This window comes from Paramisgurnus dabryanus, chromosome 14 (genome assembly GCF_030506205.2).
Source record: "Paramisgurnus dabryanus chromosome 14, PD_genome_1.1, whole genome shotgun sequence".
Taxonomy (NCBI): Eukaryota; Metazoa; Chordata; class Actinopteri; order Cypriniformes; family Cobitidae; genus Paramisgurnus; species Paramisgurnus dabryanus.
The window spans coordinates 24,825,482-24,843,538 of record NC_133350.1 but is presented as its reverse complement, the minus strand read 5'-3'; the positions used below and the strand labels follow the sequence as shown (position 1 = coordinate 24,843,538).

Sequence of the window (18,057 nt, the reverse complement as noted above, 5' to 3'; positions counted from 1 at the left end):
TTTGCAAACTTTTCACAAGCTTTTATATAAAACATTAAGGTCTTCATTGAAGCGATATTTACCCAAAAATGAAAACACATTTCTTGTTAACCTGAGCACATGAAGATAATTGAACAATGTTTGTAATCGGGCACCATTGTCTGGAGCACCATTGTCTTCCATAGTAGGAATAAATACTATGGAAGTTAATAGTGTTTCAAAACTTTTGGTTACAAAATATCTTCCTTTGTGTTCAGCAGACCAAAGAAATGTATACAGGTTTGAAACAGCTTGAATGTGAGAATAATATGATGACTTATAAATTATTCCACTATAGCTGTGTCCCAATTCAAGGGCTGCGACCTTGTAAGGATGCCACCTCAAAAGGCGAGCACTCTGTCTTTAAAGGTCACAGCCTCCGAAGTCTGTGAAGAGAACTGAAATGAGACGGTCTAGCTTTCGGAGGATCCATAATTTACGTCACCTTACAGCAGAACACAGCGGAACTTTTCTGTCTTATTTAAATAAATATGGAACCAGAAAAATATTAATTTATTTGAGAAAATATGACACGTTGATGTAGAGTAAACTAACCAACAGAATATCAATTTAATCAACCTTAGAAATATATTCAACATAAACGGAATTATATTAATACCAAACATAACTTCTAATACTAAAACGGAGACAAGAAACTTTTTTTTGCTAAATACACATTTTTTAAAGAAGGTGTTAATTGTTTATTTTAAAATAAACAATGCATTCTTTGCAGCCGTTACAGGTGCGCAATGAATCTAGGGATAGCCTAGGCTGTGAAGGATCCATTCATTCTATCCTTAACAGCGCAGAGAAATTTTGAGGCTTCAATTTAAGCATCCTTCAATTTGGGACGGCCTTACTAGCCTTAAGTCGCGCTGCTGTGATGCAATTAGAATACATCCTTAAGGCCGCAGTCTCCAAATTAGGTCACAGCATATATTTATAGACGGTTTCATCAGATGCATCTGCGTTGTTGCGGTTACGTGTCTGGACTCTGTTTGTTTAATGGTCTTTTGCTAAGTTGCTAAACTGAACTCTGGACCAAATAACTCATCAAAAATAACAAATGTTTTGGTTTATAAAGGCGAGGGAGGAAGGGGATCATGGATTAACGATATATGAAGGGAGGTTTGGCAGCCGATCTGTAGTTAACAGTGTTAACTTTACACTTTATATAGTACACATTTTACAGAGCAACGTTACCTCAGTGTTGTTTTTGAAACACTTAAGCTGTGATTTAAACTAAGGTAATCTACTTGTTTTTTTATTTGGCTTGTCATCAGAAATAAACTACACTCTAACAAAAGATGTGTTTATTTTTACACATCTTTTTGTGTTAAGCTTTTAACACAGTATGTGTAATTTTAACACATCATGTGTCATTTTGTGTTGATTTTGTGTTGAAATGAAACACAAGTTGTGTTAAAAGTAACACAAAATGTCTTGTATCAATAATAACACAGAGATGGGTGGATTCTGGGAAAACGCATCACTAATGTGTTGTTTTTAACACATCCAAGAGTGTACTCTAATGCTGCGTTCACACCAGCCACGGTAGAGGCTTCAAGCGCGAGTGATTTCAATGTTAAGTCAATATAAAAACGCGGTTTCACACATCTAGACGTCTCGCGGCGCGAATGAGGCGCTTAGGGTGGGGCGGTAGATGCTAATCTAGGGGGCTGTTTACACTGTGTATTAATATGTTTTTTCATCGATCGGATCACAAGTGGACGAGAGAGACACATTACATTTACACCTGGTATTTAAATCCGTCTCTTTTGTCCACTTTCGACCGCTTATGTCCTGAATACTGTGAGGGGGCGGTCTGTGAGACGGTGGGCGAGTCTCTCTGCTGTGATTCAAACGCGAGCGGGAGTAATTATGAGTTTATATGGACGCAAACTAATATTATGTCGGAGTCCGCTGCTTGTTTAGCAAGTAAACATGCTGCACAGTGTTTTGTACGTTTATATGGTGGAGCTTTCTCTGAATTTTCAGCGCAATTGATGAAATAGGATCGCGCAACTTTCATGCTTTCAAAACGAAACTACGGAGAACACCCGCAGTAGTTTTATCAATGAAAGGCTAAAAATAGCGCTGTTAAATGTATGTTCACACCAGAAGTCAAAAAAAGACGTAAAACTTGAGTTTAATACCTCAGATTAGATAAATGGGCGGAGAGAAGGCGGTCGCGTGTGGCTGTTCGAACACGTTCAACCACATTTGCGTTCCGCAACTCCAAAGCGATCTGACCGAAAGTGGTTTCGACTACCTCTGGATGTGGTTGAAAGTGGTCGAAAGTGGACGCGTTCAAAACGTTTTGAACACCGTTTACACCTGGCATTAACGTCGTCCACTTGTGATCCAATCGACGAAAACGCATGTTAATGCCAAGTGTAAACAGCCTCTAGGTCATTCGTGCGAACTAGACGCGTGAATAAGATGGAATTGAGCATTGCTGCGGGAAACGGGCAAGTTGACAAATCTGAACTTTGGTGGAAAATCGCACCACTTTAACGAATCAGGAGCTTGCTCTAATAGTGATGTGATAACAGGAAGGGAGCGGAGTCCCAGAAGCCCCTTCCATGACGTGAATTTCCACTTGAATGTCTCGAATTTTGACACGCGGATAAAGCGAGTAAACTCAAAATGTTCAAGCGTCCAACGACGTGTGAGTAGTGCGTTTTTGCTGCCTCTACTGCGTTTGGTGTGAATCCAACAGAAAAGGACTCTGTTGTTATTGATTCCTTGTGGAAGTTTACCAGAAGTTACGTTTGTTTCACAAAAGCCGTTTGTTTATGTTGCTACTGCTGAAACCATATATAAATATATATATTTTATTTTTCCAGATCATTGTTTTATAGATAAATTATGTAATAATACATCATATCAGGACTTTAGAGAACACAGTACAACTTTGGGTAAATTCTACAATAGTACACAACCCATTAAGGTATGCATTCACTTTCAGATTGTTTGGATGATAAAGCATATTGCGAAAGATTTTGGTTTTATTTTGTGTTTGTGTGCTTGTGTGAGCATATCTGTGTGAGGTTGTTAGGAATCGATCAGTACTGATGATGGAAATTGGAAACGTCACTTGGATTGGCTGAAGCTTTTACAGGGTTGCAGGTCATTATTGATTTAAATGACAGGGATTAGATATGGCTGCTGTATACGTGAGGATTATGTTTTGACTGATAAGGATTAAGTTTTGTCTTTTGTCTGCCTCTCTAAAGATGTAAGACAATAGTGCTTCTCAGTATTGTCAGTAAAGAGAGAGAAGAAGTGTCTAAAGTCACTTACGGGTGCTCTGTTTTGCCCATGACAGGATTTTGCCTATGATGACTCAAAAGTGGAATTCAACGTGGATGCACCCAATGGTGTGGTGATGGAGGGATATCTGTTTAAGAGGGCGAGCAATGCTTTCAAAACATGGAACAGGTGAGGCTTTAAACGTGTGATTGTGTTATAATCGAAATGCATTTGATATTGAAATATTGAATATGATTATTCTCTTCCAACAGGCGATGGTTTTCAATACAGAACAGTCAACTAGTCTATCAGAAGAGATTAAAAGTAGGTGTAATGACTCATATTGTTGCTTTTTCAGATTCCTGTACTGATATTGCAAAGGCAAATCACTTTACATGCAACGCTATTAAAACATAGACAACAATTTCAGTCTTGGGTATGCTATTATAGTTTTTAAACATATAAAAACCCACAATGTGTATTGTAGGATGCCTTGACCGTGGTTGTAGAAGACCTAAGACTTTGTTCCGTGAAACCATGTGAGGACATCGAGAGAAGGTTTTGTTTCGAAGTCGTATCCCCTACAAAGTAAGTATCGCATAACTAGCGCAATGTGTGTATATGCGGGCAGCATCTTACAAACAAACTCTCCCATCAGGAGCTGTATGCTGCAGGCCGAATCAGAGCATCTTCGTCAGGCGTGGATCCAGGCGGTTCAGGCGAGCATTGCTTCTGCCTACAGGGAAATTTCTGAAAACTACTACACAGAGGTTGGTCCCACAAACTACTTGCTGTGAGTCTTTTACAACGTATAGAAGTATAACCTCATGTCACCGTTCATACAGCATTTGGATAGGACGGCATCTCCCTCCACTAGCAGTATAGACTCTGCGAGCGAGCCGCGGGAGCGTGTTGTTAGAGGAGACAGCATACTACAGCGAGTCCAGTCTTTGCCGGGAAATGAAATCTGTTGTGACTGTGGACAGGCCGACCCACGCTGGGCCAGCATTAACCTGGGGATTCTGCTTTGTATTGAATGCTCTGGCATTCACAGGTGAGAGGTTATTTGTATTTGGAATATATTTGCATTTGAACTTATTTCAAGACTACATGAAATTAAAACAAACCCTATTTATTTTACTACTACAGAGGGCTGTCACATTATGACGATAACTATAAAAAAGATAGTTTTAAAAAATTTTGATATTAAAGAGAATAGCGCCGTTTACACTACAACTATAACAATAAAGATCATTGTGATCACTTCAAATCTGAGCTATTCTTTTCCCAGCTGATGAATGATAAACCACTGACAGCCAATCAAATCTGTTAGAAGTTTTGTCACTTAAAATGAGAGATGACACGGTGGAGAAGCTCATCACTAAGGTCCATAACATTAAATTACCTGTTGTAAGCAAGATCATGGAGGCGGAGTTTGAATAATTTTAACCGAGAAGCATACGCTTGATGGGCTCCAATCAATTAAAGCCCTACTCAAGTCCTGCCATATGAAATCTCTTGTGAAATATTCAGATAATTTTTTTATGGAAGTTTATGTTGTATTTACAACTTTTGCAATTTTATGTTGCAAGCAACATATTATAAGTCATAGAAATATTTAGAGATGCACCGTTATTATATTTTCCACGGATAGCCGATTTATTCAGACTGATATCTGCCAATATTGATGCCTATACCGATAGTTTGGTAGTTATATTAACTTGCATTAACTAGATTCTGAAGAATAAATTTATTTTATTAAACATTATTCATTCATAATATTGAACATTAAAGTAGTGATGTTTCTTTACATTTTCTACTCACAGAGCTCAAATTCATTGCATTTTCTTGTTTTTTTTTTTATTGACAGATATATTGGCCATGACTATAGGCTGTTTTAAACTAGCGGCTTTTTTTGTGCGATACCGACTATTGGCCGATATATCGGTGCATCTCTATAAATATCATATATATATACAAATACAAAATAAAAGTAATTTTTTGCATAACATAGGAGTTTGTGCTGTGTTTAATAAATACACACACATTTATGTATGTATTTAAGAAACATTTACATGTGTTAGATTAATCTAGATGAATCTATGCCCATCCCTAATATATCATACTTTACTTGCACTCCAAACATTTTAGGAACCATCCGCTTCCATATAGGTTTGCCTCTTAATAGACCGGCCTCAAAGCCACCTGCGTCACAAATGACAAACTGAACCCAAACAGCAGAATGGATTTACATGAGGCCAGCTGGCCCTCTTCCTCTACAGTGTGACGTTTGTGTACACATACACATGCGTCAGTCCCACACCGCAGAGCAGTTCTTCTCCCCCATCAGCCTGTTAATCAGATTAAATCTGTCCCACCTTCACAAAGACGTACACACATGACTGGCGACAGAGAGACGTTAGACTTGATTCACCCAGACACAACAGAACAGATGGATAAACAATGAGGCAAATTAAAGGGATAGTTCACCCAAAAATGACAATTCTGTCATCATTTACTCACCCTCATATTGTTACAAACCTGTATACATTTCTTTCTTATGTTTGTAATCAAACAATTTGTGAGCCCCTTTTACTTCCATAGTATTCTGTTTCCTACTATGGAAGGGAATGGGGCTCATGATTGTATTGGTTAAAAACATTCCTCAAAATATCTGCCTTTGTGGTCATCAGAACAAAGAAATTTATACAGGTTTGTAACAACTTTATGAGTAAATGATGACAGAATTTTCATTTTTGGGTGATTTTTCATTTTTGATGATTTTTGGGCATTTTAATCACGTTTTAAGTGTGTCCTTTTTAAGTGCCAATGAGCTGATCTCTGCACTAAATGTCAGTGCTGTGGTTGGATAGTGCAGATAAAGGGGTGGTATTATCCCTTTCTGACATCACAAGGGGAGCCAAATTTCAATTACCTACTTTTTTACATGCTTGCAGAGCATGGTTTACCAAAACTAAATTATTTGGTTGATATTTTTACATTTTCTAGGTTGATAGAAGCACTGGGGACACAATTATAGCACTTAAACATGGAAAAAGTCACATTTTCATGATATATCCCAATTTAATTAAATCCTGTGTCTGTATTGGATGTCTGCAGGAGTTTAGGTGTGCACTGTTCGAAGGTTCGATCTTTAACACTCGACACATGGGAGCCTGAGCTTGTAAAGGTGAGACCCCATAAGACTCTTTATCTCATTACACCTGTCAAGATGATACCCTGGTTATTTCATATTTTATATACTATTATATTTCTTCTTAAAGGTTTTGATACTCATTGACTGAATAATGTTTTATGACTGCTTCCTTTCTAGCTAATGTGTGAACTTGGCAACACGGTTATCAACCAAATTTATGAAGGCTCATGTGAGGAGCAGGGACTAAAAAAACCCAGTCCAAACAGCTCAAGGTCAGCCTGCGGCCCGATCCCTGCCGCTACATTACACAGACTAATGTTTTTCCATAATGAACACTGCATTAAACAAATCTCCTTTTCTTCATCTGTTGTTGCTTGAAGGCAAGAAAAGGAAGCGTGGATCAAAGCTAAATACGTGGAGAGGAAGTTTCTGAAGAAGATGTGTGGCTCGGAGGCTCTGGTGGAGGGCAGCCGAAAATCACATCACTGGAGCGTGAAAAAGTGCAGGAGAAACAACAGCTCCATTAGAGCACCGAAAGCCCGTCGGAGATACAGACACGACGCCACTGTTTTGTCTCCAGGAAATCTTTCTGCTGGTACTTGCCTGGTCATTTCTGAACATGTTTCATCAAATGGATGCTGCATGAATTGAGCATGATCTGTTCTTGTGTTGTTGTCCTCAGCTGCCGCAGCTGCTAAGTTTCAGAGAGAATCGCTGTTTTGTCCCGATGAGCTCGATTCGCTCTTTTCTTACTTTGACACCGGCTCCGGACCCCGAAGTAAGTTTTCCCATTTGCATGCTGATCTTGTCTGACACATTTCAGTTTTAGACCCCAAATAAACTATTTATGTGCTTTGAGTATTGGCAGATAGTACATGGTGTGAGTAACTTGTCCTTGGCTTGGCAATCATTGGCCCTGCAGGTCTCAGCAGTGACAGTGGGTTGGGCGGCAGTACTGACGGCAGCACGGACATCTTGGTATTTGGATCGGTGGTGGACAGCGTTACTGAAGAGGGTAAGTCGGCGTAGTGGCAACTGTAGTGGGTGTTGTTTCTTATCTCCCTCATTATTGTTTGTATTTACCGTATATGTTGTATTTGTGGTGTTGTAGAGTGTGAGGACTCTGATGAGTCCAGTGGAGAGGTGGACATCGAGCAGGAAGCATCAGATTTAGAGGACGGGCGGGAGCTCGACCCCAACGCTCTGCTGTATAAGTCATCACGGGCCAGGAATCTACCGGTCATGGCCGAGGCGCTCGCACATGCAGCGGAAGTTAACTCAGTTAATGAAGAAGAAGACGGCAAGAGCGCATTAATACAGGCGGTCACAGGGGTGAGACTTTCTGTTGTGTTAAAACATCACCGTTTTTCAATATTTTACTATGTTCTTACCTCAACTTGGATGAATTAATACAAACCTATCTTTATTCAATGCGTTCACTTAATCTTTGTACAGCGCTTCTTGAATGTGTTAGCATTTAGCCTAGCCCCATTCATTCCTATGGCTCCAAAGAAAAGTTTTATTTTGTGCCACCAAACTTACTCATGTAACTACTCATATAACAGTCTTTAAATAGGAAAAACATGGAAGTGTTTGGTGGCTTCTAAATTCATCCCTGTTTGGATCCTAAGGAATGAATGGGGCTAGGCTAAATGCTAACACATTCACGATGCGCTGTACAAAGATAAAGTGCACGCATTGAAAAAAGATAGGGATGCATTCATTTGTCTAAGTTGAGGTAAGAACATAGTAAAATATTGAAAAACGGTGGTGTTTTCCTTTAAAGCTGCAAGCTCTTTATCGCCATCTCTGTTTGAATCATAGAATTGCAGGTAACTCTCTCTCTCTCTCTCTCTCTCTCTCTCTCTCTCTCTCTCTCTCTCTCTCTCTCTCTCTCTCTCTCTCTCTCTCTCTCTCTCTCTCTCTCTCTCTCTCTCTCACAGGGCTCTCTAATAGCATGTGAGTTCCTCTTGCAAAATGGAGCAGATGTCAATCAAAGAGACATTCGCGGGCGTGGACCCCTCCACCATGCCACGTGCCTGGGTCACACAGGGTAAGAATTGGTTAAAGGGAACACCGTACACCATACAGCCTTGATTTTTTATTATACTCATGATGTTTGTATATGTCCACAGACAGGTGTGTTTGTTCTTGAAGCGAGGAGCTTCTCAGATGGAGGTTGATGATGATGGGCAGGACCCTCTTAGTATCGCTGTTCAGGCAGCCAATGCAGATATAGTCACATTGTGAGTCAAATACTTTGTGTCTTTTAGGTTCCCCAAATGTCACTATACATGGCGTTCACTTTTTCATCTCTCATTCAGATTACGATTAGCACGGATGAACGAAGAGATGCGGGAGTCAGACGGGCCCTTCGGACAGCCAGGTCAATACCCAAGCAGCAGTTCCACAGAGCAGCAGTACAAAAAGTGTATTCAGGAGTTTATCTGCCTCACGATTGACGAATGCTAGGGGGCGCTCTTGAGCGGTCAAAGACTGAAAAACCTATCAAATGTGTAGCGATTAACAGAAATAGCTTCAATATCCCCCCATTAAGACGGATTAGTTTACACGTTGTGTTCGTATATATGTTGATAACACAAAATAATGAAATGCCTGTTTAGTGACAGTATAAGGATTTATGTGACGTTAATCGCAATGTAATAATGAATTTAATAGAATGGCTTCATTTCATAGGACTGAGGTAAAGTTCATTTGGTACGAATTCGTTATTAAAAAAATAGGATTTCGTAGTGTTATTAAGTCTTAATATGACCGCACACTTTTCCTACCGGCAGTATTTTTTTATATGCCTTATGTTGTTTGTTGTAATTTTTTATTTATGTTCCCTCCTGAGGATTAGTGCAATGAAAACTGGAATACGGAAAAACTGTATCCATGTACATTTATCTCATTTAGTAACAGAAGGCATTTAAGTTAGACTAACTAGACTTTTTCTCATCTTTCGCATTTGAACAACACTTAAAGACTGAACACGACTCATCATACGCTAATGAAACGGGTGTTTTTGCGACCCCTTTAAAGTTTGAGAGATGTCAGAGCTATTCCAAATTATTTCTAAAACTATAGCAATTGTCTGTTTTATATGTTTGTACTTGTATTGCCAAGCTCCCAAATGAGTGTAATGTGGTTTTTATTGAACTTGTTTGTCTATATGGGTCTCTACTGGCCCTCTGTAGAAGCAGTCAGTACATGCATGCGTTTACTAGCTCGCGTAACAAGGCCAAGTGCCTGATTTTGTCATTATGTGGAAATGCATGACCGCAGTCTGCTTTGTATTTGAAAAAAAATTTCCCACAATTGTTTTAAATGACACCAGTTTTAAGACTGGCAGCTTGAAATTCAACTTAAAGTATTAACCGCAGGCATTCGAGGGGCGGATATGGGAGTGTAGTTTCAAGCTAGACGCTGGGTACAACGTCAACATATAAACAGATTTGTTTGAGTAATAGAAGATAGAAGGCAAAAAATTATCTTACATTTACAGACCAGTTCGGTGAAAACAAATTGGAAATAGCTTTGAAATTGTATTTACAATTTATCAAGTTCAGTCCAGCGGATAAAATTTAGTTTTTAATATTTAAAAAAATCGATCTAGAGAATAAATTGCTGACATGGCTGTTGACAGTATTGTAAAATACTCTTTGAGGGATCAGTTCAGTCATTGTGCTTTGTGTTTTAAACAAAACGTGGATTTTAATCTTCCTAAAGGTGAAGTGTGTCATTTCTTTGCGTCAAGTGGCACCAAATCAAACTGCAAAAGTTATTCCTTTTCTTCTTTCTGCTATTGGTTCACTCAATAGAGAGTCCCACCTCAAATTGACATAATTGGTAAACTGATGTTGCCATCAGGCTGGGGTGCGTTTCCCAAAAGCATCATTATTCAACTATGGTCGCAAATTTCGTCGTTATCGAATTCGGGCGTTTCCCGAAACCTTCGTTCCAATGTACATTCGCAAACTGCATTGCAAACTCTCGAGGTGTGCTTACAAGCATAGTTCTGTGTTAGTATAACATGTAGACTTATACAGATGACGCTCTTGGGTAAAATAAGTACGCAACATGCAGTACATTGTGTCATCATTCCAAAATAATTTCCGATTTATGTCTTTTAATTGGTTAAGAGGATTAAAGCGGTGCTTTCAAATAGTGTGTATGTGCATACGTGCTGTAATACGCCAGTGTGAAACCCAGAGTGACCGAGTGCGATGAACGTAACTTGCATTTAAATTAAATTTGGGAAATAAAGCAAAACAATGGCTAACAAATATAGGACAAAAATTGTAATTAAATGACATTAATTAGCAGACATTATTACCAATCGGACGATGAATGTACGAAAAATTTATGCTGCGTACACACCAAAGGCGAAGCATCGCTAACCTCACTCTAGATTACTCGCGCTATTTAACTTTCTGTCATGCGAATTTTTCACTTGAGTTGAATCTATTCAACTTGCGCAAATAGTGAGGTGTTTTCGCTGCAATCGCGTAACTCAAATTGCGCCATTCGCAACGCCCAACACGAGTTTGCGTCTGTCTTTGCTTTGATGTTGTTTGTATCTACTCACGCAAATCGTTGAATTCCTGTTTGGTGTGTATGCCCCTTTTTAGTTTTTTTTTATTCGGGAAACATTCGTGATTAGCTAATTGGTTCCTATGCATTGTACTGTGGTGGTGGTTGATCTGCGGATTATAGCATAGTACAGGAAACGCACCCCTGGTTGGGATGCTCCAACAGACAGAGACTGATCACACTTTCCACGGAAATCTGTAGCTATTAATACTTTTGTAATAGTTCAGTTTAAAAACTTTAGTTGTTTCTGCATATCAATCAGAGATATGGGAGAAAGTATTAACCTTGCAAATAAACACACACTTCATCTTTAACTGCTGTGCTGTGAATATGCTTTGACCTTAACTGTATTTCGGCTACTTGCTCTCTCTCTCTTTCTCTCTCTTTTGTTCGAACCTTTTGCTTTTTCAATGCTTGTTCAACTCCTTTGGTACAATCTGTTTTCACACTGTTTAATGATGTTATGTGTTCGAAGACATTCCTGTATTGTTTGTACATTTGTTTGTTACTGTTAATATGACAGAAATCTTTAAAAAGAAACTTTTGTCTTTTGAAACACTGGCAAACAATAAAACAAGCAAAATCTTGTGCTCATGATTCTGCTCTGCTTTTCTGTCTCACGACTGTCTCCGCATCAGTCCGTAACTCCTGAACAGCTGTGTTTGTTTAAGGAATTACTGAGACTTTTGCAGGCAGTGAGGTACAGAGGTGGGATTTTGTTTGTCTTTCGGGATCCTGGTGACATCTATAATGCAGTTTCTTCAAATAAAGGGGTTTCCATCGAATTACGTAGGATAGACGTCTTTAGAGAGGATATGCTTTTAGTGCTGTTATTGTGATCATTTTTTCATGATGATAATATTGTCTGACTAAGTACCATTCATCTTTTAGAACCCAGAAGTCCATCGAGGGTAAAGCGCAAGAATTTACGCGTGAGTTACGAACACACTGTTTATTATTGGGTTGTGGTTCTTTCACTTGGTGATATTTTATGGGTCTCCTTATGGCTCTGTGATTTAACTTGTGTGCTAATAAATAAGGGATTGGTGGACTGCTTCAATATATCTTAGGATGGGTTAGCAACATTGTCTTTGAACATCAACTTTTTTGCTTTATAGGTGCCATAGAATGTAAAACTGTAATTATCTGGGCATAGATGAATAATAAGAGCTCTGTGCATGGTAATGACAGATCGTGAGCCTTAAACATGAATGTTCCCTAGCACTGACTGTGACGTTACAGTCGAGATTTACGCAAATTGCATTAACCCTTATGTGTTGTTGGGGCCATTTTTGGCCATTTTTGCAATTTTTTTGTCTTAATTTGGCCACAACTTTCTCTGTGTTTCAGCAAATGGAATGATTTTTGGTGACAAATCTTATATTTACACATATTTTAAGAAAATGCTTTGAAATTTTTCAAAAACTTAACAATATACCGTGGGCAAATTTACTACCCTTACGTGTTGTTAGCGGCCAAAAAAGGCCACTAAATTAAACTGCTGTAAAAATTTATCGGATGAAATTTTTTTCACATTTTTTTTGCATAAATCTGTTAATCAACCTCAGTACTGATCAAAACTACCAAATGTTTGCAAAAATTCCATGATTTTAACTCTTTCATTGCCAAGTTTATAAGTAGTGTCACTGATTTGGGGAAAAAAAAACACACAAAATGACAGATTTTCAATATAAAACGTGACTGTGGACTGGATTTTCTTTTACCTTTTTTACAGTCTTGGGCATGCCAAAGATTGGTAAAAACATTGGCTTTGATGCATTTTTAGTTTTTGTGCAGCATCAGATTAAATTTTTTTCTCCCTCATTTATTGTTTGTGGCCATTTTTTCCCCATTGACTTCCATTATAACAACATTTTTTGATTGCTGAGCCATGACACCTTATTACCATGCATTCTTGATTCTTTGTGCCTTTTCCTTTTGCAAAGAGGTAAAATTTGTCATTTTTACTGTTGATCACCATGTGGCACCATTAACCCTTTAGTAGCCTGTGCAAAAAAACAGAGCATAAATTCTGGTCTGTAAATTGAGTTATATGGACTACAAAACCATTGTGTGTGTACGAGTGTGTGTGTACGAGTGTGTGTGTGTACGAGTGTGTGTGTGTGTGTGTGTGTGTGTGTGTGTGTGTGTGTGTGTGTGTGTGTGTGTGTGTGTGTGTAGGGTTAGTGTTAGTATTGAGGAGAGAGCACCTCCCTCGCGCACCAGTTAGTGCTGCACTGGTGAGAGGGATTTAGTCTCCTGTAGCTGTCCCTCTAGACACAAATCCACAGACACCAGCAGGCACCAGCAGCTCAGGAGTGAAGAGGGGAACATACAAGTGGTGTACAGAACCAAAAAAAGAACAGTCAGCATTTGTATCCGTTGTGGTAGACACACTTGCAGAGAGCACCAAGTAATATGCTGCAAGTCCTGCTAAAAAGACTGAACACACACACGTACACATATACACACCAAAAAATTAGTTTGATTGTTTAGTTCTCCATCCATCCTCTACTCTTGCTTCATTGTTCAGTTTATTTGAAGTTGTTTTTGCATTTTGGTTCATAATAAATGTTGTTAATAAATCTGATGAAGAGAAGATTTTTTACAGATTTTTCCACACAGACGCACACACATGCAAGCACGCACGCACGCACACACACACACACACACACTCTCTCTCTCTCTCTCTCTCTCTCTCTCTCTCTCTAATATGCTGTTATAGTCCATATAACTCAATGTACAATCCAGAATTCAAGCTCTTTTTTTTGCACAGGCTACTAAAGGGTTAATTGTGCCACATGGTGATCAACAGTAAAAATGACAAATTTTACCTCTTTGCAAAAACTAAAACCACAAAGAATCAAAAATGCATGGTAATAAGGTGTCATGGCTCTGCAATCAAAAAATGTTGTTATAATGGAAGTCAATGGGGAAAAAATGGCCACAAACAATAAATGAGGGAGAAAAAAATTTAATCTGATGCTGCACAAAAACTAAAAATGCATCAAAGCCAATGTTTTTACCAATTTTTGGCATGCCCAAGACTGTGAAAAGGGTGAAAAAAAATTCAGTCCACAATCACTTTTTATATTGAAAATCAGTGATTTTGTGTTTTTTTTTCTCAAATCAGTGGCATCACTTATGAGCTTGGCATTAAAGAGTTAAAATCATGAAATTTTTGGAAACATTTGGTAGTTTTGATCAGTTCTGAGGTTGATTAACAGATTTATGCAAAAAAATTTGAAAAAAATATTAATCTGATACATTTTTACAGCCGTTTAATTTAGTGGCCTTTTTTGGCCGCTAACAACACGAAAGGGTAGTGAATTGGAACAAGGCACAAGGGTTAAATTAAGCATTAAATGAATTACAATGTAGTTACAAAGCTAAAACAAAGTTTGACTGCCGAGTTAGCACTATATGCTAGTTAATGCTACATGCTAGCCTTTAGGCTTATGTTCTACTCTTGACGTTACAGTTACGTTTTGCAGGTCCATACTGAAAAAAACACAAACTTACCACTCAGAAACGTCTATAAACAATATCCAAAAGTGATTGTTCCTCAAATTTTGTATCTTTATCTGATACAGGCTCAAACATAAGGTCTGTTCACACACACACACACACACGCACGCACACACACACACACACACACACACACACACACACACACACACACACACACACACACACACACACACACAGAGCTCCTGAAGGAGCTGCTCTGACAAACAGCCAATCAGAGCAGAGCTTAACATTATTATTAATGACCCTTCCAAATAAGGTTATAATTCGTTTTAAAGAGACACTTCCCTTTTTTGAAAATATGCTCATTTTCCAGCTCCCCTATAGAGTTAAACATTTGATTTTTACCGTTTTGAAATCCATTCAGCCGATCTCTGGGTCTAGCGTTACCACTTTTAGCATAGCTTAGCACAATCCATACAATCTAATAAGTCCATTAGCATTGCACTTAAAAAAACAACCATAGAGTTTCAATATTTTTCCTATTTAAAACTTGACTCTTCTGTAGTTACATCGTGTACTAAGACCGACAGAAAATTAAAAGTTGTGATTTTCTAGGCAGATCTGGCTAGGAACTATTCTCTCATTCTGGCGTAATAATTAAGGACTTTGCTGCCGTAACATGGCTCAAGGCGGCACAATGATATTACGTAGTGCCCGAAAGTAGTCCCCTGCTATTGAAAGATACTAAGGGGACTATTTTCGGCTGCTGTGTAATATTATGTGTAATGCATGTTACGGCAACAAAGTCCTTGATTATTACGCCAGAATGAGAGTATAGTTCCTATCCGTATCTGCCTAGAAAATCAGAACTTTTAATTTTCATCTGTCTTACTACACAATGTAACTACAGAAGAGTCAAGTTTTAAATAGGAAAAATATTGAAACTCTTTTTGTTATTTTTGGGTGTGATGCTAATGGTCTAATCAGATTCAATGGATTGTGCTAAGCTATGCTAAAAGTGCTAGCGCCAGACCCGGAGATCAGCTGAATGGATTCCAAAACGATAAGAATTAAATGTTTAACTCTAGGGGAGCTGGAAAATGAGCATTAAAAAAAAGTGGAGTGTCCCTTTAAGGGGAAATACTAGGGTTGTAAATGGACATGTAAAATATTTCTGTATAATTTTGCACTTAGTAAAGACACATACCTTCTATGTAGATATCAGAGAACAATTTGAGGGGATAGTTCGGCCAACAATGATATTAAATCCATGATTTACTCACCCCCAAGCTGTCCGAGTTGCATATGTCCATCGATTTTCAGACAAACACGTTTTCGGATATTTTAGAAAATGTTTTAGATCTTTCAGTTGATTAAATGTAATGTAACGGGGTCCACCCATAGTCCACGACCTTCAAGTCCAAAAAAAGTGCGTCCATCCTTCACACACTCTAAAAAAACAAACGGTGCTATATAGCACCAAAACAATTGCTTTGGATCGTAACGATAGAAGAACCATTTTAGTGCCATATAGCACCGGTGAAGAACCAGTGAAGCACCAGTGAAGCACCAGTGAAGCACCAGTGTAGAACCATATAGGGGCCATATAGCACCACATATGGTTCTACATAGCACTATATGGTTCTACACAGGTGCTTCACTGGTGCTTCACTGGTGCTTCACTGGTTCTTCACTGGTGCTATATGGCACTAAAAATGGTTCTTCTATCGTTACGATCCAAAGCAACTGTTTTGGTGCTATATAGCACCGTTTGTTTTTTAGAGTGCAAATTAAATCCAAACGGCTCCAGGATGATAAATAAAGGTCTTCTGAGGGTAATCCACGCGGTGTTGTTGTAGAAATATCCATATTTAAAACTTTATTAACGAAAATAAATACCTTCCGGTAGCGCCACCATCTTAGTCGCGTCCACATTCAGGATGAGAGCTTACGTTTTTTGGACTTGAAGGTCGTGGACTATTGGTGGACCCCGTAACATTACATTTAATCAACTGAAAGATCTAAAACATTTTCTAAAATATCCGAAAATGTGTTTGTCTGAAAAACGATGGACATATGCAACTCGGACAGCTTGGGGGTGAGTAAATCATGGGTTTAATATCATTTTTGGCTGAACTATCCCTTTAACATATTATTTCAATGCATTCTTTGGCACCTTTAAGGTTTTGCTTTAAGTCACATAAATTAAAATGGTTTGACCATTGATGATGTACTGCAGGAAGCACTAAAAGGTGTTGATTCTTTACAGTTGCCACAAAAGTATTTGGACATTTAAGTCTCATTTTATATTTATGCATTTGGCAGATTATTTTTTCCAAAGTGACTTTAAGGTATTGTTTGTGTTTCCTGGGTATGCATGACTTTGCCCTACCACTTGAGCTGCAGATATAATCATATCTGGCATTAATGATAACTGATAATTTTTCTGATCTTTTAACAAACTAGTCTCAAGTTGAAGTATGAAGTCCAACAAACACACTCACAGTTAAGTTTGGCAGCTAGAAAGTGTCCAAATACTTTATATCTTGAAAGCATTTTTGGGTGGAAGCAGTTAAGTCACAACCTGTTGTTCCCTGTTGCTGTCCCAGGTCAATATTTAACCTTTTTATTAAAATGTTTATTCTTAAGCTTTGTGGGAAACATTACACATTTTAAGCCAGCAGCAAGAAAAGACATCAGGATGGAGGACAAAACTGATGTCCTCCAGTGTCAATGCACTTTTATTAACAGGCTACATTATTAATCCTTGAACATGTTTCCTTTTTTAGACGTCACCACGTGCGCTGGCATCTTTTGGGAGTTTTCGCACATGGCTTAATAATACATCTCCAAAACATTAAGTGCTTGGACCCTCCTGAACCCACACATTTATGAGACTGCTGAAGGATGTCCTTTACTCATCTTAAAGTATAATATATATGATATTTAAAGAAGAGCTGTGAGATTAACACAATTTTAGTGCCATAAATTGTTTTGTTTTGGATTTAGTCATCTCATAAGACTCTGGGTTTAACTGTTTTTATTTTAAAAGGAATATTTACTTTACTCTTTTAAGATTAATTTTCCAGGATTCCCAGAATATATGTGAATTGTTTTGAATTCTTATGAACTGTTAAATATTTTGAATATATAAGCATTGAATTATTATGAATTAGAAAGGTTTTCACTTGTCTTAAATGATTTTAACTGTGCAATAAAAATGACAAATCTTGTTTACCTGTAATATACCATCTAGTAAATACAAGCTTTAAATTAAGACAATTTAAACCAAGTAGTTACTGTTTCCTTGTTTTTCATGTATTATTAAAAATTTACAATTTGTACTTGACACTTGTGTCTTTTAAATAAACTTTCCTAAAGCGGGAACAATTTGTGATTTTACAATTTTGTGTGTAAGATGTGCTTACGTCAAGGGTCGTGCGCATCACTGACGCGTTTCCAATAGTAACGGGAACACATTCTCGTAAAACGGTGCGGTATTTTCCCTGATGCACAGTTGCACAACCACTCATCTCAGTTCGTGTTACAAAACGTCTGCG

General features: G+C 38.2%; 1 protein-coding gene across 4 annotated transcripts in view; it reads left to right on the top strand.

Moving 5' to 3' along the window:
- The window catches only part of acap3b (ArfGAP with coiled-coil, ankyrin repeat and PH domains 3b), an 87,768-nt gene extending 69,835 nt beyond the window's left edge, over positions 1-17,933 (top strand). Inside the window, exons 11-26 of one of the 4 annotated variants that reach the window (XM_065241737.2) lie at positions 3,350-3,462; positions 3,546-3,597; positions 3,761-3,861; positions 3,932-4,043; positions 4,119-4,327; positions 6,394-6,463; positions 6,608-6,702; positions 6,811-7,025; positions 7,113-7,208; positions 7,353-7,445; positions 7,542-7,762; positions 8,374-8,483; positions 8,566-8,676; positions 8,755-8,816; positions 11,918-11,958; positions 17,287-17,933. In XM_065241737.2, coding sequence (XP_065097809.1) covers positions 3,350-3,462; positions 3,546-3,597; positions 3,761-3,861; positions 3,932-4,043; positions 4,119-4,327; positions 6,394-6,463; positions 6,608-6,702; positions 6,811-7,025; positions 7,113-7,208; positions 7,353-7,445; positions 7,542-7,762; positions 8,374-8,483; positions 8,566-8,676; positions 8,755-8,816; positions 11,918-11,958; positions 17,287-17,358 — 1,773 coding nt within the window. In that variant the 3' untranslated portion in view covers positions 17,359-17,933. Of the gene's footprint in view, positions 1-3,349; positions 3,463-3,545; positions 3,598-3,760; positions 3,862-3,931; positions 4,044-4,118; positions 4,328-6,393; positions 6,464-6,607; positions 6,703-6,810; positions 7,026-7,112; positions 7,210-7,344; positions 7,446-7,541; positions 7,763-8,373; positions 8,484-8,565; positions 8,677-8,754; positions 11,624-11,917; positions 11,959-17,286 lie in introns of those variants that run through there. The other 3 variants (XM_065241736.2, XM_065241738.2, XM_065241739.2) reach the window with 3 other exon arrangements.
- The last annotated feature ends 124 nt before the right edge of the window (positions 17,934-18,057 follow it).